The sequence below is a fragment of the Schistocerca americana genome, chromosome 1 (assembly GCF_021461395.2).
Source record: "Schistocerca americana isolate TAMUIC-IGC-003095 chromosome 1, iqSchAmer2.1, whole genome shotgun sequence".
In the NCBI taxonomy this organism is placed as follows: domain Eukaryota; kingdom Metazoa; phylum Arthropoda; class Insecta; order Orthoptera; family Acrididae; genus Schistocerca; species Schistocerca americana.
Window position 1 is genome coordinate 861,565,138 of NC_060119.1, and position 23,887 is coordinate 861,589,024.

At 38.6% G+C, this 23,887-nt stretch overlaps 1 protein-coding gene across 1 annotated transcript in view; it reads left to right on the plus strand.

Annotated features, from left to right (window-relative positions):
* LOC124613751 (E3 ubiquitin-protein ligase TRIM37-like) overlaps window positions 1-23,887 on the plus strand; it is a 297,453-nt gene that overhangs the window by 43,358 nt on the left and 230,208 nt on the right. Inside the window, exons 3-4 of the mRNA XM_047142470.1 lie at window positions 260-470; window positions 17,567-17,883. Of these exons, the coding sequence (XP_046998426.1) occupies window positions 260-470; window positions 17,567-17,883 (528 nt within the window). The remainder of the gene's footprint in view (window positions 1-259; window positions 471-17,566; window positions 17,884-23,887) is intronic.

Here is a 23,887-nt window from a genome sequence, read left to right on the forward strand (position 1 = left end):
TTGTAGTATACTCACTCAATGTGTCAGTATTTAAAATGACTGTTGGTTATATGAAATGCTTTAAATGTTAATTAGATTTGTATCTCCCTTCTGTTTTTATAAATACTAGTTATGAAATTCAGATAGGATGCTTTGCTCAGCCTGATGGCAATAGGTTGCTTTTTTTGCACCCTACAGCTCCTCTAACTTCATCGGTGTTAAGAACTGTGAATTTTGTAAGTGACCTGTTCAAAATCAATATACGACATTTGGTTTCCAGGTGTGAAACCCATAAAGAGAAATTATCTGTGTATTGTTGGACTTGTGGACGATGCATCTGTCATCAATGTGCACTGTGGGGTGGCACACACTCGGGACACTGCTTCAAACCACTTGAGGAGGTATATGAATCACATGTGCGCAAAATCAGAGATGAAGTGGCTCAACTGAGACGTCGTCTGATGGAACTTATAAGCCTCATTCAAGAAGTGGTGGGTATAGAAACTGACTACTGCTTTTTGAATAAATTAAAGCTGAGACTTAAATTCAGCTGTGAAAGTACTACTTTTCAATTTTGTAGTTATTTGGTGAAGGAATACAAAGTAATGAAAACAAAATATCACATACGATAAAGTAGTCTAAGGAGGGTAAAGAAAGAAGTCACTAATTCTTATCTGACATATTTTAAGTTTTGTGTCATTTATACCTCTCTATCCATCTCTGTCTCTTGAAATTCAGTACTTGCTAAGGCACATTTTACAAGTGTGTGTAAATATTGACATTTTCTGGAAGAAATCTTCACAAAGAATTTTGTTGCGGAACATTAGTCATTTTTAGGATACTAGGGTTCTGTGCAGTAGTTACACTTTCTGTATGTAACAGAGGATGGTGAATGTATCATAATAGCCAAGACAGACATGAACCTGACAACCACCACCTTAGTTAAAGTTTATATGCCTACTAGCTGCACAGACAACAAAGAGGTAGAAAGAATATACGAGAAGATAAAGAGAAATTGTCTGTTAATTGAGAAGATATTTTAATTATGATGGGAGATGATGAGACAGTAGTAGGAAAGGGAAGAGAAGGGAAAAAATAGTACACAGGCTGGGAGAAAGGTATATAAGGGGAAATCAGCAGTAAAATTTTGTATAGAGCATATTTTCCTCATTGCTAGCGCATAGATTAACATTCATGAAAGGGAGTTGTATACATTGGAGAGACCAAGGGCAATGGAAAGCTTACAGATTATTGATTATATAATGGTAAGACCAAGATTTAGAAATCAGATTTTAAATTGAGAAATGTCCAGAGGCAGATGTGGACTCTGACAATAATTTATTGGTTGTGAACTGCAGATTAAAAGTGAAGAAAGTGCAAAAGCTGGGAAATTAGAGTGGCTCTAGACAAGTTGAAGGAACGAGAGATAATAGATTGTGGGAGGAGCATTTGACAATATTTGACTGAAATTGGGGGGCAAAGGAATACAACAGAAAACAAGTGAATAGCTTTGAGAAATGAAATAGAGATTGCAGCAATGGATCAAGTAGGAAAAAAAAGGCCTGGTAGAAATTCTTGGACAGTGCAGGAGATACTGATTTAAACTGACAAAATGAGAGAATATAAAAACTCTGCAAATGAAGCAGGGAGATCAGGGATATGGAGGTCTAAAAAATGAGATGGACAAAAAAATGCAAAATGGGTAAGCAGGAATGGCTAGAGGACAAATGTAAAGGCGTAGAAGGATGGCAAGGAGAAAGATAGGTGCTGCCCTTAGGAAAATTAGAGCCCTTTGAAGAAGAGAGAAGCAATTATACAAACGCCAAGATATTAGATGGCAAGTTAGTACTAAGCAAATAAGGGAAAACTGATAGGTGGAAAGACTACATAGAAGGGCTCTACAAGGGGAATGAGGTTGAAGGCAGTGCTATACACTGTCAGAAAGAAAAGAGGTATTGTGCATCTGGAAAAATGATGTTGATTTTGATTCAATGACAGCGTATACCATATGGGGGATAGTAGATATACTAATAATGATTTCAACATTATCACCCAACAGACAGTGTAGTGACATAGCTACCAGAGCACCATCTATGTCTACCCTTTAATACAGAATGCTCACAGCCAGAAGGCTCAGTGTGGTGCAGACATGCAAAGCACACAGCAACAATGCCATGGAGATGCACTTGTGCTTCGTTCAGCCAGCTGAGAGAGTTTGGAAGGGGTTGAATTGTGCCCTTCCAAGTTGCGGCATTGCCCTTTTGGAGAATTTCCCCATAAGTTGGACATGCTGCATCAATTGAGCAATGATACTGGTATCAGTGGTCATGTGAATATTCTCACACTCATACACGAGGTACTGGACGTCGACACACGAAAGACGCCTACCAGGATCGTTGTATTGTAAGGTCAGCAGTGGCAGATCAGACAGCTACCACATCACAGATAAGAGGGCTGGTGAGCCCAGATGTGTCAACACAAACTGTTGCAAACACAGTTATTAGCTGTGAGACTACTAGTGCTCACATATTTAGCCCATCTTCCATTCGTTCTATAGCATTAGCGTGCACTGTTCAACTGGTGCTGTCAGAGGACCACTTTGAAGATGGAATGGTGCGCCATGACCTTCAGTGATGAAAGCAGGTTCTGCCTGCATGCAGGTGGTGGTTGTTGGCATGTACGACATAGATCTAGTGAGTGCTGTCTTGTACAGTGCATTTGCTCAAGACCAAGACACATTGGCCGCACCCCAGGCCCTATGGTCGGTTGTGATGAGCTACAACTCCTGTTCACCTTTGCTGTTTCTGTAGGGAATTGTAATCATTGGTCAGTATGTGCAGAAAGTTGTTAGACCTGTTCTTTTGCCTTGCTTGCAACAGGAGGAGGATGACATAGTATTCTGACAGGATGGGTCTCACCCACATGCTGCTCTGCAAGACATGCAACAATGTCCTCGGCCAGCACAGTCTCTGGACTTGTCTCTGATCAATCACGTGTGGGATATGATGGGACAAGAAGTGACTTGTGCGATTCGTCAACCCACACTCTTACAAAACTGTGATAACAGGTTGAGGAGATGTGGCATAACGTATCCCAGGAAAGTATTTGCCGTCCGTACGATCAACTGGATGATTGAGTCAACACCTCATTGCTGCCTGTGGAGGCTGCACCACATACTAATATAGATGTTTCTGCATAGGAAAATACCTGGTATCTCAGAAACACATGTGCTATTTATCTTCAAATGTAATCATTTAATGTACACCATAATCAATGTTGCAGCAATAAGTCTGTAGTGAATTCAAAATCTCTGAAAGGATGTACCAATTTTTTTTCTGCCAATGTAGAAAAAGAAAAGAAAGTGAATGGAGATGAGATGGGAGATACAATACTCCAAGAAGAATTTAACATATGACTGAAACATCTAAGTCAAAAGAAGGCCCCTGGAGTAGACAGCATTCCCCCATAATTATTGAGGTCCTCGGGAGAGCTAGTCATGATCAAACTACTACACTTTGTTTGCAACATAGATGAAACATGTGAAATGCCCTCAGACTTAAAAAAGAATGTAAAATTTACAATTGGCCAAGTGCTGACAGCGTTGACACTACCAAACCATCCATGTAATAAATCTTGTTTGCAAAATGCAGTAATGAATTATTAATGGAGGAATATAAAAACTGATAGAAGCCAACCTCTGGTAGATCAGTTTCGGAGAAATGAAGATACGAAGGAATTCTGATCCCACAGCTAATTTAGAAGAGAGGTTGAAGAAAGGCAGACCTATGTTTATAGCAGATGCAGATTTAAAGAAATCTTTTAACTGTGTTGAAATTTTGATGGTAGAAGGGATTAAACAAAAGGAGCAAAAGGCTACCTACAGTTTGTACAGAAACAGGACTACAGTTGTAAGAGTCAGATGACATTAAAAGGAAGCATTGGTGAGAAGGATGTGAGACAGGATTTTAGCCTGTACCCTTCATCAGTATGTTGAGCTAGCAGTAAATGAAACCAAAGGAAAATTGGGAAGGGCAGTTAACGTTCAGAAAGAAGAAATAAAACCATGGAGATTTACCATTCCTAATGTAATTACCTCAAAATATCTGATGATAGTCAAAGTGGAAAGGATAGGAAATGTAGACTTTCAATAGCAAGGAAAGCTTCTCGGGGGCAAAAAGAAATTGACAGCATAATTTGACTAAAAGGAGGGATTGGTTGATAGGCATTATGAGGCACCAAGAAATGGACAATTTGGTAATGGAGGGAAGTATGGTGGAGACCAAGGTTTGAATATAGTAAACAGGTTCAGATGGATGTAAGCAGCAGAGGTACTTGGAGAAGAGGAGGTTTAGGGTTCTTATTCAGTCAGATGGGATTTCTTTAGTGAAGCTTTAATACTGTTCTTCTGTACCTCTTATTTGCTAGAGTGTTGCCTTGAATATGGCAATGAAAGGCAGTGTCACTTTGTTGTTTGATTATTGCTGTAAGGAAAAGTAATACTGCTGCTTGTAGTTTTCTTTCATGTATATGATCTTTATAGTATCTACAAACACATAAAACATCCATTCAATGACCTCAAACTTCAAATCGGAATGTCTGACATGAAACCTCTGCACACAAGTCTATCCAAAGAACAGTAAAATACGAATGACATTTGATTAATATTTAATTTGTTGAGCAAACATCTTCATATTGTTGAGGATTTATGTATTCGCTGAGGACTTGGAGTTTCACTAAATTAGGCTGGTGATGCTAGGAGTTTGTTTGCTTCTGCACAGACACGTCCTTTTTGGAAGTTATTCCAATCACTGTTCATCTTGAAGACATGTATCACCCCTTGCACAAATACAATACAAAATTTGCTCAGTATTTGTGCTCTCCTCCATTATAACTAGCTTTATGGCCTTCATTTGCAACTATTGTTCGTTGGTAATACACAGAGACACACGCCATTCCTTTGGTGTGGTATGTAACACCACAGAGATTTGCGCAGGATAGACTAGTGTTGAGAGAGGCATTGAACCTGTCTTCGGACTGAAGGCCACAAAAACAGGAGGATACTTCTTTATAATAATTTTTTTTCCTTCTCAACAGCAAAATAAAGTGATTACCTTTCTTTGGGCCAGCACCACAATAGTACAAAACACTTGAAATGACTACATTTCCACCTTCAATGGTAACTGTCATCATTGATATTGCAGTGCATTACGCAGTATCTGGCTGGGCAGTAATTTTTCTGTGCAGACAGAAAATGTTGTCCTTTCAGGAAAAAAAAACAAACTTGTTTTGTTGTTATATGTAGCTGCATTTATCTTTTAAGTTTATTTGAGAAAACAAACCAGAACACAGTTTTTTTATCTACAACATTCTATTTACTGATTAAAGATGATTACCAAAATAAAGGAAATGCTTGTGCTCTGCATTTAACAATGATGATTATGTTACTGTTACTGTAATTTGTTACTGCAGTGATAAGTGTATATGACATACAAGGTGGGCCAAGAAAGTCATGAAATATTAAAATATTTATTGGTGATATATGTACAAATCTTTAAAATCCTAAAATCCTTCAAAGTAGTTATCATCAGCATCTACACATTTTTTCTAGCGCTTCACCCATAATTTGTAAACTCCCGGAGGACCTCGGCGAGAACCTCATATAAGAGTATTGTCATAGCTTTTTGGATGTCCTCAGTGCTCTCAAAATAGCATTCTTTGAGCACTGTTTTAATCCTGGGAAGAGGAAGGAGTCTGGCAGAGAGAGATTAGGACTGCAGGGTGGCTGCAGCAACATTGCCAAGTTGTGCGTGGCCGGGTACTCGCGGTTGCACAGAGAAGTTGGGCTGGGCATGCTCTCATGCTGCAGCAGCCAGGTAGCGGCCATTGCACTCCGAGGACCCTTCTTCTTAACCTTTCCAGTACATAAACGTAGGAAAGACCATTAATGATCTGTCCTTGGGGCACAAACTCTGTGTTCCACACCCTTGGTGTTGAATAAGAAAATAATCATTTTCATGTTGGATTGGCTCATGCTTGCCTTTTCTGTTTTGATGACACTGAAATGTGCCATGCCGAACTTCGGCACTTTGTTTCCGTGTCATATGCAGAAGTCCATGTCTCGTCATCAGTAACAATGTTGTCCAAATAATCTGGTTCAGTGTCCACACATTTCATTCCAACAGTTGATGTGATTAACACTCTTTTGGCCTTTTGTTTGTCTGACAGAATTTTTGGCACCAGTTCGGCGCACACCTTTCTCATCTGTAACTCCTCCATAACAATGCTGAGCATGGAACTTTCTGGAATGTTCAGTCTGTGTTCAGAATTCAGCAGTTCACAAACACGATTCACATTGTCTTCATTTCTGTTTGTTGATGGTCTTCCAGAGCAAGGGTCATCACCCATCTCTTCCTGGCCGTCCTTAAACTTCTTCACCAACCTTGCAACTTGTGCATTTCGTATCACAGACTCTCTGTAGGCTTACTTTAACATTGTGTGTGTCTTGGAAGGCTTTGTGCAAAACATGATGGCTCGGTGTTGTTGGACTGAATCAACCATCATGCATTGTGACTAGGGGCATGGCAAAAAAATTTACTTCATGATTTTTTTGGGCATACCTTGTTTATTATTTCTCAAGTCAACATCACTTTTCCTCAACACATACTAATCGTACAAGCACGAATGAGGTATTGTTAGAAAGGTTTTTTTACCTGCCTTCTGACATTGCGTAGTGATTTTTCACTAAAACTTACTATATGTGGAAAATTTTAACATAAGGGACTTTTAAACTATTGTAACTAACCGGTTACTACGGGTTATTCCTTATTATTGGGAATGGAAATACTTATTGCTTATGAAATCAACGTGAGAAGAATAGGGTCGCCACCGACTCAAACCATGCAACTAATCAAAGATTTGGTCGAGTCGGAAAATAAATTAATTTGATCACAGACCAAAAACTCACAAAAATGCATACGTTGTGAGGTCGCTCACAGCGGATACGATGTAATTAATAGTATTGCCCGTGCGCTGTTCACGACAATCAAACATTTAAAATAAAATAGAAAATGCATGAACACTGCATAAGATCAGCTCCCAGCAACACACCTGAAAATATGACCTAATCTAAAGCATTTGTTATAAAATACAAGAGGAGACTAATCACTGGACCTGTGCATAAGGAAACGCATTGGATGTGCTAATGGGAAAGCTACGAGGTGAGTGGCTTAGGCGCAAAAACGTAATCTCGGAACACAAGAGAAAATTGTAGATAAAATCATTTATTCCTAAACTAAGGGTGTGAGGCATGTACACGATTCCTGATAACACGTGATTTGTGGAGGCACAATTTCTAGGTATAGTGCCAAATTCCAACAGTATCACATCATACAATCATGTTAACATTTTCTAAAACAAACATGCAATCGGACAGTTAGTGATGCCGGTAGCCCAACAACTATAATGTTCTACCACGTGGTTGGCTCCCCACGGACGAAAGGCATGGAAAGTAAGGAAAATTTACGAGAAGGCAAGGCTCTAAATATTTAGAAAGGTGAAAGCTTATACAGGCACAGCTGAAGGCAAACAGACATTCATACAGAAGCGAGTGCTCACTTCTTATCGACACCTTTGTGTGGCGCTCTTCCGGCGGATCCAAGTCTGCTACAGAAATTTGCTAAAAGAAAAATCTGCCAAAGTTTTGCATTCCTTGCTGCGACAAGGCAAAGCAATCTTCCAGATTTGAAAAGCGAGATTAAAGGCTAACAGCTCTCCCCTCGCCAAGTAACAACGCACCACGCGGTCAGTCTAACTCACCCTTCTTCGACTGGAGCACAGCTGTGGATGCTTCCCGTACCGGCGGCAGACTGCCTCTCGCTTCTCCAGCCTCTTCCACGCTCCGTGTGGACCGGAAAACCCCAAGATGCCATTTCCGCCATCAACCTAACGCAGGTGGATTTCTCACAAGTAGCAGAAACCTCTTTGCCGACTTGACCACTACGAGAGTTGGCTATTCTGTGCAACTGCTGCTGAATCTCTACGACTATCGCAGACTTTCTGCAGCAGACTACGCCACCGTCTAGCAACATGACACACAACCACATTCATTCAATCACACTACTATGAGAGTAAAGAGAATAGAGAAACAAGGAAAAGAAAGAGAAATGGTAATGAAAATGGGCTACCGGACTAATGAAAGGTGGCTACAGGACCCTTTCACTATCATAAGCAAGAGGTGTCATGGATGCCCGGCTTCATACCTATATTTTATGAAGCTAACTTATTAATCATGAGTGAGAGACTCCCTTTTCATATTATCTTATTACAGAAACCACTTATTAAGTGGATAATTTTTATACAACATTGTTATAAATACTAACCATGACCACTGCGGTAGTCTGTTATCTCAGCTCGTAATGCAAGTTCACTTTCCTAAATGAAAATGCTTTAGCGAAATGACAAACGTATTTGTCATTGTCACATAGAGTTGTGATTTACCTATTGTTGCTACGGCCTAACATGCTTATATAAATTAGATAAATTACAAAATGCAATTAAAATTTCAAAATAGAGTTAGAGGTTATTGTGATTTTAGGTGAGAAGTGAACACTGTGTTCTAACCTACACATTTTGCATTTATTTACTTCTTTGAATTTGTTTTCATATTTCTCATTAAATCTCTCTTTGATAACAGGTAAATGTAAATATTGTGATCAAAAGTTAGAAATTACATGCAATAATGCATGGAGATGTGTCATCTTTGATTTCCGGTGAGCAGTCATTCTAGGATTGTAGTTGTGCATCAGACTGTCTGTGTGTTACTGTTATGAAGAGCGACAGTGCTCAAAGAGATGATGACATGTGTGAGTTGATTTCATTGACAGTGAATAGTAGTGGGAGAAACGAATAAACAGAAATAAAATACATTGGGAAAAAGAAAAAAATTTGAAGCGGCCTGTTCACGCACTCTCAGTCCAACAAGGGTTGCTCAGACAGACAGCACTGATGAGGTGTCAATCTGAACAAATTTGATCACAACCAAGAATACACTATTATGGTAAAAATAGTGCAGGGACCATGCAATACAATATAACTGATTCTGGATTGTAACATGGCATGATGAATTATTCTTCATGTTATCTGACTTGGTGCTGCTTGTATAAACATTGCTGACAGCAGGTCAGTCCTGAAGTTAGTTCAGAAACTGAACACTGTTCAGGTCTCTGTTCTATTGTATAACACTGAACTTGGACCTACTGGAAGAGGTTCAGTGTTGGTCTGAGTGAACATGAAAAATGCTTGGCAATTTCGCTAAAATTGGCTGTCAACATAATTATTGCAATTTAACCACTCATACTAATCGTATATCTTAGACATGCAATATTATTATCAAAGGTGTCATGTTACAAAGATGAAGGAAAGTAAAAAGAAAAAGTAGCTATCTTCAGACTTCTCCCTGTACAAAAAAAGATTTGTTGCAGAAAACTGGGCCAGTATAAAGACACAATAGAATGCAGAAAAAACTGACAGCTACTGCGGCCAATTAGAGGAAGAAGTGACATTTTTTGCAAATATGTTGCTAATAAATTTGCACTAATTGCATGGAGACTCCTGCCGGCTTCATTTTCCGTTGTTACTTGAATTTCTTCGCAAGCGGATTTTTGTCCGGAAGTTATATGCCATGCTATGTGTACATTCTAATATGCTCTGATTAAGCTAGCATCTGAGATTGCTTGTATGTCTTAATAAAAACCATCCATGATGATTCCTAAATATTGTAAACAGGAGATTTTATAGGGATATGGGTACAAGTAGTAGCACCTAAAACAACTAGAAAGTCACACTGGGTTTCATTCACCTTTCTTATGTAGGCATTTTGATGAATTTTTTTCTTCAGTGAGGCAATGTGGGATGATACCTTGTGGAAAACTCTGCATGCTGTCCCACATGTGTATTAAATGATTCATGAACCACCATCGGAAAGCTTCCTGTAGCATAACACCATAATATTAAAGAGTAATGGTTGGTTTCTTTTGGTTGGTGTCAGCAAATACTCTCTCAGCCTTAGTTCCAACTGCCGCACAGTATTTTTATCAAAGCAAAACCTCGGCTTAAAAATTTATCGTTTAATTCCGAGAATCGGTTTGCCCTTTGTTATTCTCAGTAGTTACATTGGAATACTCGGTTACCTGTAAAGTAAACAAAAGGAAACAATATAATTCAAATTGCATAAGGGTCTTACACACAGAATGCGATAACACTTGGAAGATGTATTGCGAATACATAGAAAGAAGGATCCTTTATTGTATGATTATATGATAGCGGAACAAACACTGGTAGCAGTTACTTCTGTAAAATATCTGGGAGTATGCGTGCGGAACGATTTGAAGTGGAATGATCATATAAAATTAATTGTTGGTAAGGTGGGTACCAGGTTGAGATTCATTGGGAGAGTGCTTAGAAAATGTAGTCCATCAACAAAGGAGGTGGCTTACAAAACACTCGTTCGACCTATACTTGAGTATTGCTCATCAGTGTGGGATCCGTACCAGATCGGTTTGACAGAGGAGATAGAGAAGATCCAAAGAAGAGCGGCGCGTTTCGTCACAGGGTTATTTGGTAACCGTGATAGCGTTACGGAGATGTTTAATAAACTCAAGTGGCAGACTCTGCAAGAGAGGTGCTCTGCATCGCGGTGTAGCTTGCTCGTCAGGTTTCGAGAGGGTGCGTTTCTGGATGAGGTATCGAATATACTGCTTCCCCCTACTTATACCTCCCGAGGAGATCACGAATGTAAAATTAGAGAGATTAGAGCGCGCACGGAGGCTTTCAGACAGTCGTTCTTCCCGCGAACCATACGCAACTGGAACAGGAAAGGGAGGTAATGACAGTGGCACGTAAAGTGCCCTCCGCCACACACCGTTGGGTGGCTTGCGGAGTATAAATGTAGATGTAGATGTAGATGGAAAATATGGTATGGTTTCAAAACGTAGTGGTGTTATCTTTATGGCCAATACTGTAGAGGTAAAAGTATCAAATGGAAAAATAAATCAGAGAAATGACCTGGGTTCAGACCTGAGATCCTCTGCATTATACAGCACAATGCAATCTCCGAGCTACTGAAGCAAATATTTAAACAATGTCTGATAAATACAACCTTGCTAAATGACTTGCTTATGTTTTATTTGTTCACTTGTGTACAGTTGTCATAGCAATTTAAGCACATGTTAGAAAGTTAACAAATTGATATACATTGCATAGTTACTGCTGCTTAAGCCGAGAGAGCACATTTGTAAGAGATTTTCAGCACATTTGTAAGAGATTTTCAGCACATTTGTAAGAGATTTTCAGTCATTATGGACTGCTGTCAAAATTAATACACTTCATTGTTCACAGCTGATATTTCAAAATTTCCTTTCTCATTGTGCCGTTAGGTATGTATGAAGTGCCTTTAAAAACTATGCACATATATTGAGACATTTCAAAGTATTGTTATTATCTGTATTCATTATGTACATGGCTGATAATTTCCTTAACCTGATCAGACAGATTATAAAACAATAATAATAATAATAATAATAATAATAATAATAATAATAATAATAACAAATTTTGGGCTTCAGTAGTGTACGAGTGACTTACGTATTCACATGTTGTTGGGTCGGTGCAAAAGTTCGTAGCACTTTCCCACAAGTTTAGTAAACACAACAGATACACGTAACAGAGGCTTTAGTCATCAGTAATATATTCTCCTTCACTATTTACAAGAGTCTGCCAGCACCATAGTAAGTTTTTGGTTCTACAACTGCAGACATCACGTGGTTTTGAGGTGGAGAATTCTTGGCGCATGTTCAGAGTGCATTTTCATCTGAAAGGAAGTTTCTTGAAGATTGTTAGATAGTGAGTGGAAAAAGAGAAAATCTGAGGACGCAAGATTGGGTGGGTTCAGAATGATTTCCCACCCCATCACCTGTATAGAGTTTTTTGTCAGTCTAGCAGAATGCAGATGGGTATTATCGTGGAGTAGCATTCCTTCATGCAGGCTTCCTGGTTGTTGCTCTTGGATTGTGTCTGCAAGATGTCTCAGTTGTTGATAAATGACAGCCTCTGTATGTCCATCTTCTCGGAGATAGTTGCAAGACTCGGCAGTTCGGTACAGAATGTCAAATGAAACACCTTTCAGATGTCTAATTTCCAAACTGTTATTTTATTGGGTTACCAGCTTTGGCGATTTACTACGGCATCTCTATTCTATAAATGACAACAGTTATGGCTACACTTCGGGGAAGCAATTCATACTACACCTCACTGTTGCTGTTCCACCAGATGCAGAACATTATTTTTTGTGGATGCATGGAGGTCTTTGTACAGGGAATTGCTATTATGGTTGGGCTCAGCCATTCCTTTCTTTTCCTTATGTTAACATAAAGACACAATTTCTCATCACCAGTAATGATACGGGATAGAAATGATCGGTGTTGTTCACAAGCCAATTGATGAAGCAGAGATACATATATGACCACCCGCTGATTTTTATGATTTTGGCTTAGAGCATGCGGAACCCATACACTCAATTTTTTAACCTTCCCTATTGCATGCAAATGCCACATGATGGTGGAATGATCACTGTTCATCACATTTGCCAGTTTACTGACATGGATTATTGTGTTTAAAGATCTTCATCAAACCACAAAGATTTTCCTGAATGTGGAGAGTCAGAAATATCAAAATGATCCTCCTTAAAACATTTTCTTTCCATGCTCTGTCCAATGGCATTATTCCCATAGATGGTACCGATGTTCCTGGCTGCCTCTGCTGCTGTGACCCTTCTACTGAACTCAAACAGAAGAATATATTGAAAATGTTCATATTTCTCCACTTGGCAGTCTATTTTCTAGCGTCCACAGCTCCACGCACCATCTCCAACTGGCAACATATAAACTCGTAGTATCAGTGAACTACAAATAAAAAATGGCAATCAATAAACAAACCTGCCCAACCATAATATGTAATGTCACTCCTTGTGTTGAATGGCTGGACATTTCATGAAAAAGGGAGGGATAAGTTGTAGTTGTGCACAATGCCTCTCTCAAAATCTCTGCCACTGGAGTTTGTTGACAAACTCTGTGATGCTCTCGCACATACTAAATGAAGGGTGCTGTTCTTCTTCTCCAACATTTTTTAACCAATCTCAACTGTTGAGCACCGGATACTGACAAACAGTACTCAATAAGTGGTCAAAAGAGGCCTTTGCAAGCTGCCAGTTCTGTAGGTGAATCACATATTCTTAGGATTCTTCCACTGAATATCAGTGTGCAGTTGGATTTTTGTATGAGTTGTTTCATCTGATTGTTCCTCTTAAGATTGTTCTTGACATATATTCCTAGCTATTTTAATTTTGCTACTGTTTTTTGTTAGTGGTAGTCACTGTTTGATTACACCACGGACACTTTCTGTCCATTTATGTGAATTTTGTTACATTTATTTATGTTGGGAATTAACTGCCTGTCCCAGGACAGTGTTGATCCTTTTGCAGGTTTCCCTACATTTTGCTACAATTCTCTGATGCTGCATTTTTCCTATGCACAACAGCATCACCCGAGAGCAACCTCACTGAAATTGTTTTCCATTTCAGTGACACATAATGCGAATAGTAATGGCACTGTCACTACCTTGGGCTAGGTCCAAAGTTACTTCTACTGCTGGTGATTTCACCCTGTAAAGAATGAAGTGTTGAGTTGTGTCAGATAGGAAGTCGTTAGTAGTTACAAAGCTGGTGTTATATTCCATCTAAGTTTGTATTGTCTTTGCAAGATGATAGAATATAATTTATTAAATGCTTTGTATAAGTCAAGGAACATGGCATCGACATGGGCACCATTAACTACTATTATCTGGATAGATGAACAAAGTGAGCTGAGCTACAATAAATGTTTATTTGTGAACTCCATGTTGCTCCGTATAGAGATTTTTGTTCTTAAAAAATGTAGTATTGTGTAAGTGTGAAATTTGTTCTCTTATTGTACAACAGATTGATGTCAATGATATGAAGTTATAATTATGTGCTCATCCCCAGTTATCATTTTTGAAAAGCGTTATTGCTTGGAACTCTTAATTTGCTGTAGTGACCTACTATAAACTGCTGGTAAAATGGGAGCTAGATATTTACTGCATATATGTAGAATTATACTGATATCCCATCAGGTCTAGTTGCCTTTTCTTTGCTAATGATTTAAGATGATTATTTATTCCTCAATTTCGTACCCCGTACAAGTAATTTTGGTGTTTGTGAAATGATTTCAAGTAGGAAAAGTTTTACAATCCTCATCAGTGTATCAATTTAAGAACAACAGATCCAGTATTTAGACTTTACGCTATGCTAGTAGTGTGTAACAGGCTAGGAATTTGGGTTGGATGGGAAGCATGTTCGGATGGCTGAGGTGATTAAGGCAATCATTCGCATAAAGCTGGAGATGTGGGTCCGAGTTTGGTCTGGCACAAATTTTCACTGCTTACTATTGACATATTTCAATCCCCAAATGTGGTTAATGTCATAGAGAACCTTTGAATAAGAATTTGTGGGGTCGCTGGACCACATATGGTGTTGTTCTCTGCAATGTATTTCATTCATCATTAGATGGGCTAAACAGAAATATTTTTGTACCTTTATTAGCTTCCCTTTTAACACCTATAATCATAGACATTATAATGGCTAACACCTATAATCATAGACATTATAATGGCTTCAGGGTCGTGCATTTCTTCCACTAAATTAATTGACTCAAACAGCAGAGTTCATTAATTAGCAGGATATCTGAGAGACTGCCTCAAGGATCGTTACCCAACTGCTTGAGGTAATTTCTATAAAATGCACTCAGATCCATCTCTAATAAGTTCCTTAGCAGCCCTTGTGTGTCACTCTTTCTATAAGTGGCAAGCTTCTGTCACCATGTCATGGTCAGGAACTGTACCTGTAGTATCCTCTAAGTTTTCTCTGAAGATTCTTCCACTAAAACTCGTGAGGTAAAGATGTTGAGGATTGTTGCTAACTACTCCAATTGCTCTCTGAATTGTAATTTTTTTATATTTAAGTGCCTATCCATTGCTGTAATAAACAGTTTGTGAACTCCAATATTCTTACAAAAAACAGGAAAGTAATGGTCCAGTGATGATTTCTTTAATTAGAAGCCTTACCTTAAGCCTTCAGTTTGAACTCTGGAAATGGTACAAACATTTAGCAGAAAATTACAGCTATGCCAGATAAATGTTGGACAGCTTTCACAACTGGCAGGTGTTGAACATATGTCTTATCATTCTGTACTTAAGTTTGTGCAATTGAAACAATACCGTATTTTGTGTGTTCAGGCATTAATTCTTGCTGATAAAAATGTTGAGTATTGCTTAAAAAGAGAAAGAGTGTGGATGCTGAACTTGACCCAATTCTGTATTTTTAGTGTTGAAGATTGGTTTCAGCTTTATGGTGATGTAAATAGCCAGACCAACTTCCACTGGTCCATGGAAAACCCCCACATTGTGCATCAAATGCCTTTTATCAACAAAACAGTGAAACAATAACATAAAGTAAAACAGAGCTGGTACACTGTTTCTAGTAGCTGTATTATTGGCCAAATTTTATTTGAAGCCACTGTCAATACAGATGTTTGTCTCTAATTGTTTGGGAACGTAACACTCTGTTATAAGAGAAAGCAAGCCTGGAAGAAATTTAGTAATGAGATTTTGTACTGCAGTTGATGAAAGCAATACAGATAGGCCTGGAGACAGTGAATATTATGTGAACAAAACAAGAGAACTCTTGACATTCCAAGCCAGGATTTTCTCTTCCACACAGACTATACACTGCTGTCATCAAGAGTGAAAACTATCTGAAGATCTCTAAGAAGAAAATTCTAAAGGTGGTAAGAAAGACTGCTCTTGATCTGTTTGAACTCTGGTTCAGACACTAGCGTCAGTTGCTGTGGCAGCTTGTGTATCTGTGATATTAAAGCCATTTTCTGGAGAAACAGAGAATTGGTCTCTATTTTGGGAGTAATTTCTTTATTCTGTTTGTGGTAATACTTCAGCTTCCACCTTTAACAAACATAGCTTCCTCAGAGGAGACTCGGAGTACAAGTCAAAAAGCTCCTAACTAAAAGTGTGTGTAAAAACACAGTCAGCAGTAAGATAAAAAGAAAATGCACAGTTTTTTTTACACACACACACACACACACACACACACACACGCGGTTCAAACAATGGAAGATCCAGGATGGAATGTAATAATATTATGAAACGGAAAGTTGCTACTCACTATATAGTGGAGAGACTGAGTCGCATATAGGCACAAAAAAGATGTGGTCACAAATAAAGCTTTCAGACAGTAAGGCCTTCATAAAAAATACACACACACACACGGCTGCAGTCTCTGGCAACTGAAACCACACTGCAGTTGTTTGTGTGTGTGTGTGTGTGTGTGTGTGTGTGTGTGTGTGTGTTCTATATTTGAAGAAGGCCTTACTGGCTGAAAGCTTTATTTGTGACAGTCTTTATGGTGTGTCTATCTGTGACTCATTATTTCTTAGAAGTTCATCACCCCATGGGCAGTGTTCTGCTTCATTGGAGATGATATATTTAATGGATATTTAATATTATTTCTTAGTTACACTTCATTGCTTGATTGTGGCCTGGAGTAAGACTATGATAAACTTCGTCTTCACATTGTGTAATTGTTGTTGTAAGGAAATAGGGTACTGCTACTCTAACTTCTCTTTAATAATATACAAAGACATTTTGTAAATAAAATCCATATTGTGCATAAACATGTACCGCACATCATCAACTGGATAACATCAAACTTTTGCCAAATCATAACATCCAGCATGAAACTTCAACGCAGAAGTCTGTAGAAAACAAAAATTTGACATCTTAATAATGTTTCATGTGTCTCATCAACATCATACTATTGCCAAAGAATACATTTCAAAGTAGGCTGGCAATACTAGCAACTTCTATATTCATGTTCACACAGGTAATTCTTCTTGTGAAGTTATTGTGAACAATGTCCCATTTTGAAGATGCACGTCATCCCTCAGCAGGGTTTCCCACATGCAAATAAAATAACACATCCACACAATACTGGTACTTTCCTGCATGATAAATTATTTTATGGTTTTCTTTTGTGAGTCTCATTCGTTGGTAAGAATGCTTAAGACCATCTAGAGTGGTATGTAACACCACAATAGGAAACGTGTAATAACATGACTAATAGGAATAGAAGCCACCCTCAATTCTCAGCTGGTTTGTAAAATGGGTCTAAAGTACTGACACCAAGCTATTAAATAACTGGTGAGCATGAACTACCCTGTGACAACCAACTTGTCAAGTCTGCACTGAACTTGCTGGTGCCATATTATCATCTGTTTCCTTTCTACCCATCTCTCTCACCATCCTTTCCCTTAACATCTTTTCTCTTTCATGATGCAAGTGGGAAAGCTCTCATTTAAAAGATTTGCCTTGATTATTTGTAGTGTAGACCAACAGTCTGCTTCCATGTTTATTATATACATAAACTGATTAGCACATAATGATACAGGAGCGGAATGTTGAAGCAGTACGGGCTGCCAAGGATGAGCGGGTGCGGGAGATTCGCAATGCAGTGGAGCTAATGATAGCACGACTAGATGCACAGTTGAAAGCGAAGCTGTTGACTCTGGTAGGACAGAAGTCACTGCTCACACAAGAAACTGAACAATTAGAATCATTGCTGCAAGAAGTGGAACATCAGCTTCATACCTGTTCTCGTTCAGAGCTTATCAGCTGTGCTCACAATCTTTCTTTCATGTTATATGCTGTGCGAAAAAAACCAGTTGCTAGTTTTGTCACAGCACCAGTCCCAGCAGACTTTCAGAGGTAAATATATTTGGATTGTCATTCTTAAAATAAATAGCTTTTATCAAGTTACTTTATGAATGAAATTTGTACATGTTTTCACATATAATACGTATGAGAAGTTGGTGTAATAAAGTTGCTGAGATAAGCAGTTTTAAAATATTGTCTTTAGGAAGTGGGAACAACAGTTATTGATAATGAACTGTAGAGTGGTAACTACTTCATGAGAAGCATTAGACAATTTTGGCATTCAGCAGCTCAGGTAATGCAAAACACCTGTCTAGAAGTGTATGTAAAGGTAAAAATTTACAAAGCTTATCTTGCAACTTAAATTTTGTTACACCTCATGCAGCCATTCCAAGACTATGCCATCAGAATTTCTTAACTCCTACTATTGAATTTGGTAGTATAAAATCCTTTCCTCCTCAGAATCTAGAGGAGCATGTGTGTGACCTGATAGTGTATTGTTTGTGGAGCTGAGGGCAGGCATATGCACTGTAAAGGTTTTACAACCACAAGGTAGGATTTCCATATTGCGCACCAAGCACAATGTAAACCCTTTGCACCTTTGCCTGCCATCTGAGAACAGTTAATGGACTCCTTGCAACATTCTGTGTCATCCAGCACCATTGGTCAGAGACTAGACAGCCAGACTAAGGAATTACTGTCCAGTGTATAGGCTACCATTAACATCACAACACACATGGGTGTGTCTGGAATGATGCCATGACCAGGAAGGACGGACTGCTGGTGAATGGCATCAAATTGTGTTCAGTGATGATGAATTACAGTTCTGCGCTACCCCAGATGACCATTGTCCATGAGTATGGTGGCTACGTGGAGAGAGGCACAGTTGTGTTACTCTTGGCATCATAGTGAGGAGGCATTGGATATGATTTCAAGTCACATTAGTAGTGCTAGAGCGAAATCTGATGCCACAAACAGTTAGTTACTGACATCCTTCATCCACATGCGTTACCTGCCACGTGACAATATTGTGGTGCCATTTTTTAACAGGACAGTGCTTATTCACACATGGCAAATGTCTCAATAAACTGTCTGCGTGGTGTGGAGGTATTCCCATGACAAACCAGATTTCCAGATCTGTCCCTGATAGAACAAGTACGACCAGTTCTGACATCAACTCTGTCTTGGTGCCAGTTTCCAAGATATGAAGAACAGTGTACAATAGTATTGTGCTAGCGTGCCTCAGAAGATGGTACAACTACGTCATGATAACCTTCCCAACAGAATCACTCCATGCATCCAGGACAGACGGAAAGTGTAGCTCTCTCTCTCTCTCTCTCTCTCTCTCTCTCTCTCTAGCTAAGCACCTGTTGTTGTGTGATTTTTTTTTTAAATTCTAGTTTTCGATTATCCTATCTCCTTGTGCCCCTTTCTCTGTTCGTCTCCTCCTCCTCCTCCTCCTCCTCCTCCTCCTCCGGATAAGTTCAAGCATAGCAACCTGTAGAAATATTCGCTTCTAACTTAGCCAGTGCTGGTCCATAGTCTGGATACAAAAGGATGACAGAATATATGTAATTACTCACATTAGTCTTGTAAGCAACATTAAATGTACATTTTTTGAGTGAAAGGCTTATTACACCGTTACTAGTGCTGACCTCATTATCTTCTAGTGTACATAAGTTTTTACTTTGTATACAGGTTTATATATTTTACTTCAGGTCTGAAATATCCCCCCCCCCCCTCCCCTTCCCCCTTGCAGGTTCGTGTCCTCCCTTGGGCATGGGTGTGTGCGCGTTGTCCTTACCGTAAGTTAGATTAAGTAGTGTGCAAGCCTAGGGACTGCTGAACTCAACAGTTTGGTTCTCTAGGAACTTACCACCACTTACTATTACATCTGAAATAATAGTGATTTGATTGGATGTACCAAAGAACAAGACATTACAGTAGAGGAATACTTCTACACCTGTGATGTACATTACTACAGAGATTCTAGTTCTTAGCCTCGATTGTGCCGGGGAGCTACACATTTATTTTTTTAAAAAATGGTGGCAATGTTGAATGAAATTTGTAAATAACATTTCGTTTTCCTTTTTGATTAACTAAGTAGGCTAACTGTATCAGTACTCATACTTTCTCTACCAGTAGGACATTATGAAAATTGGATGAAACTTTGTAGATACATTTGGATTCTTAACTCTGAAGTTTTTTGTGAATTAAGTTATATATTTCTTCAAACACATCTGTAATTCTTTCTCAGCAAAATGTAGTAATTCATTTGTTCATTGCTACTGTGTGTCCACATATTGTCTATGTTACAAGCGAAATTTGATTTATTTAAGCTGTGGAGTCTGAGAGCATCCATATGTTCTCTGTATCTCATGTTAAAACTCCTACCAGTTTGGCCAGCAAAATATAAAATTTGGACCACACATGACAGTGTATTTTGTAAATAACAGATCTGTCATGTGCGTCATTTTTTAAAATTAAGTTATGAATCAGTTATCTTTTATTGCAATACTTGTGTAGAAACTAATCTGGACAATTTTAGCATGGAACAGCATTGCAGTTTGATACACCACCTTACCAGTGCGTGATATGCAGATATACAGTAAACTCCGATTTATCCGAACCGATCAGGACTATTGCTGGTTCGGATAACGAAAATTTAAGATGAACTAAAGTCCTGTTTTCACAAGTGAAACACTCGGAATTGCGTCAGTACCACAAAATATGATCGTAAAACTTGCGTAGGGTATGTAGAATGTTATTGATATGGTTGTGAACAAGCCTGCATGTTTTTGACTGAAGAAAATGTGTTGCCATGTTAAAAAGGTGCCAGTGTATGATTGAAAACTCAAAGTTTATAAATGCTGAATAACAAAGCTAATTTATTTTGCGGCCTTACAGAAAAAATCTGCTGTATTTGGCAGCAGGAAATAACAGGAGTTTTAAAGTTGTTACCTACTCTTTTGAATAAAAAAATAAACTACTATACAAAATTATGAAACAAATCTAGAGATTACTCAAAGGAATGAAAACTTTGTTTAGAGGAACTTCAAAGTAATAAAAACAGAAAACTTTTAACTTAAGGACATTGAAGTTTTAGGACGTTTCATTAGAATTTAGTTTTTTGGTAAAACAGTCTGTCGTGGTTTTTCGGTTTTTGGCTTGAGAAACTTTTGTTGCAGCACCATATCTCCAACCTTGGAAACAAATGATTTCAGGATAAGTCGCCTCCTCCTGTTGGCTGATGTACTCCAGGGCAGTTTGGATCGCTTTGTAACTGACTGTGTGAGGAATCTTTTTCTCTGCTTCATCATCAGACACACATTCTTCTGATGCTTTTTGACTGGTTCCAATTTGGACGACTTCTTCTGCAGTCAAATCAAAAAAGTTGTTTTCCATTGACTCTTCAACATCTTCGAAGTTCGCACTTCACAACCCAGTAGCTTCTCCAGTAAATTGACCAAAATTATGTCATTTTTGTTTTGTTGGCATTGTCTCCTCCTTCCCACCACTGATGAGTTGCTTTATGATCTAAGAGTTTTTTCGAAGACCTAATGAGAGAAATTTGAGGAATTAGATTCCAAGCTTCAGCAATCCAATGAATGACACTTAAAACATAGATTTTTTTAAGAGCTTGCACAAAATCTTCTTCAGCGTCAATCACACCGATTAAGTATTCCAGCAGCTTGCGTCTGTAATGTTTTTTCATCGCCTCAAGAACACTTTGGTCCATTGGTTGACATAGACACATGATGTTTGGTGGGAGAAACACAACTTTGATATCCCCATCTTGTAGATCATCTGGGTGAGAAGGAGTGTTGTCCACAAGAAGTAGTGCTTTTTGAGGAAGTTCATTTTCCTCAATATATTTTTCTGCAGCTGGAACAAACTCTGCGTGGAACCACTCTTTGAAGATGGCACCATTCATCCATTCCTTAGTCTGATTCATGTACCACAATGGCAAAGGTTTATCAGCTGGTCGTCGTGTAAATGCTCCTGGTTTTTTTGAATTTGCCAATTAAAGTAATGCGCAGTTTATGATTGCTAGTGGCATTGCTGCATGCGAGGACAGTAACTCTTTCTGTGCTTTTTTTTATATCCAGATGCCGTTTTCTCTTGTTTAGAGGCAAGGGTTTCTGTTGACAACATTTTGTAATTGAAACCTGTTTCATCATAGTTGTTAACTTGATCATCATTATAACCTTCTTTGTCGATAACTGTGTGCAGTTTCTTCTTAAAATCAGCGATAGCTGCTTCATCCCCCGATAATGATTCACCGCTGATGGAAATTTTATGAATGCTGTGGCACTTCTTGAACCAATCCAGCCAGCCATCACTTCCAAGGAATTCTTGCTACTTTCCTTCAATCACCTCATAAAAAGTTATTGTTTTTTGACGAAGTCGAGGACCTGAAACTGGCACATCTCTGGCTCTTATATGTTCGTACCACAAAAATAAGGCCTCTTCTGAGGATGTGCACCTTTTTTCATTGTTTTTCGAGATTTTACTGCACTGCGTGACACTTCGATGGAACAAAATTTTTCAATTTCTGATCGATTTGTATTCCAATCAGTAACTGTATTCCTACCGATGTTCATATCTGCAGCAACTTTTGCGGGTGGCTCACCACCATCAATTCTCTACAAAGTGCGAAGCTTGCGTTCCAGCGAGATCATATTTGCTTTTTGTTTCGCACCCTTAGTCACGTTCAGCATTTTTTTTACCGACACTCGACTGATTCTTTTTGGTTTTTGGCCACTTTCATCTCTGGACATTTTAAAGCAAGTAGCACGAGCACAAAACATTAAATTGAAAACACGCAGATGCATGACATGACAACACTTGGGACGCACTAGACAAAGTTTTTGACTTCTGAAACCAGGATGTGGCAGCCATCAAATAAAAACATTTGATACATCTATCCCCTCTCCCCTGCCCTACCCAAGCCCATGCGGCAACACGACAGTGCGTTGTACATTCACTGTTAAATTGTTAAATGCTCAGCTTCATCTGATGTACTGACAACAGGTGGAAAGTGTTTGAAATCGCACTCTTGTTGTCTGTTTAGACAGGGCTACATCATGCTGCATAGAGCAATACTGTACATACCGTACTTCCAAGAAGTTCCAGTAGATGGCAATAGCGTGAAACCACGCAATATGAATGAGAAAAACACTAAAACTTCAACTAACACATGCACAAATTGACAACACTCGGACTTTTTGACACACGCCAGTGCACTGATTAGCAGTAGACTGCTGAAAAACACCAACGAATGCTTGCCTCTAGATGCAGACAAGTTGAAACTTGTCAAGTGTCAGACTACCTAGCCAAAAGTGTAGCTGCATGATGCATTAAACAGCTCCAGTGTGCGCCGCGAAAATCACGAAAATTTGTTCGGGTGAAGTGGATTTCGGATAAACGAGATTTGGATAAATGGGAGTGTACTGTATTTCACAGTCTTGTGTTTTGTGGATATAGAGCTATTTTTGTTATTTTGTTTTTAGTTTTGCTGTGAAGCTAGTTGAATTCTTGTAATTTAGTTTTTGTAGTTTATCTTCCACATCCAATTGAATTATGTCCAATTATTGAGCATTGCCCTTGTTAATGCCGTATTTTATTACTGTGGATGACATGAAGCACTATTCATTGTGAGATCAGTTGCAGATTTTTTTGTGCATTTGAAATTTGTTTTCCATTGTATTTGACAATCTTTAATCTGCAGTAAATTTTATATTTTGTTACAATTTGGTAAGGTCTTTAGCAAAACAATATGTTTCCCCTCCTCTTCCTTCAGATAAGTTAGTCTCAACATATCATTTATAACATTTAACATTTTCTGCTCAATTGTACTTCAGCCTTGAAAAAAGATGTTTGTAAATGGTTTATGCAGATGTTGGGCAGCAAGCTAGCTAGGCAGCCCATTTATCACACACCTTCTTGCATGCAAAATTTGTTACTGAAGATGAAATAGTTTTGTGGTAGTACCAGTGTTAATATTTCTACAGATTCACAGATTTCTGCCAGACTAAGCTTTTTATATTTAAGCAGC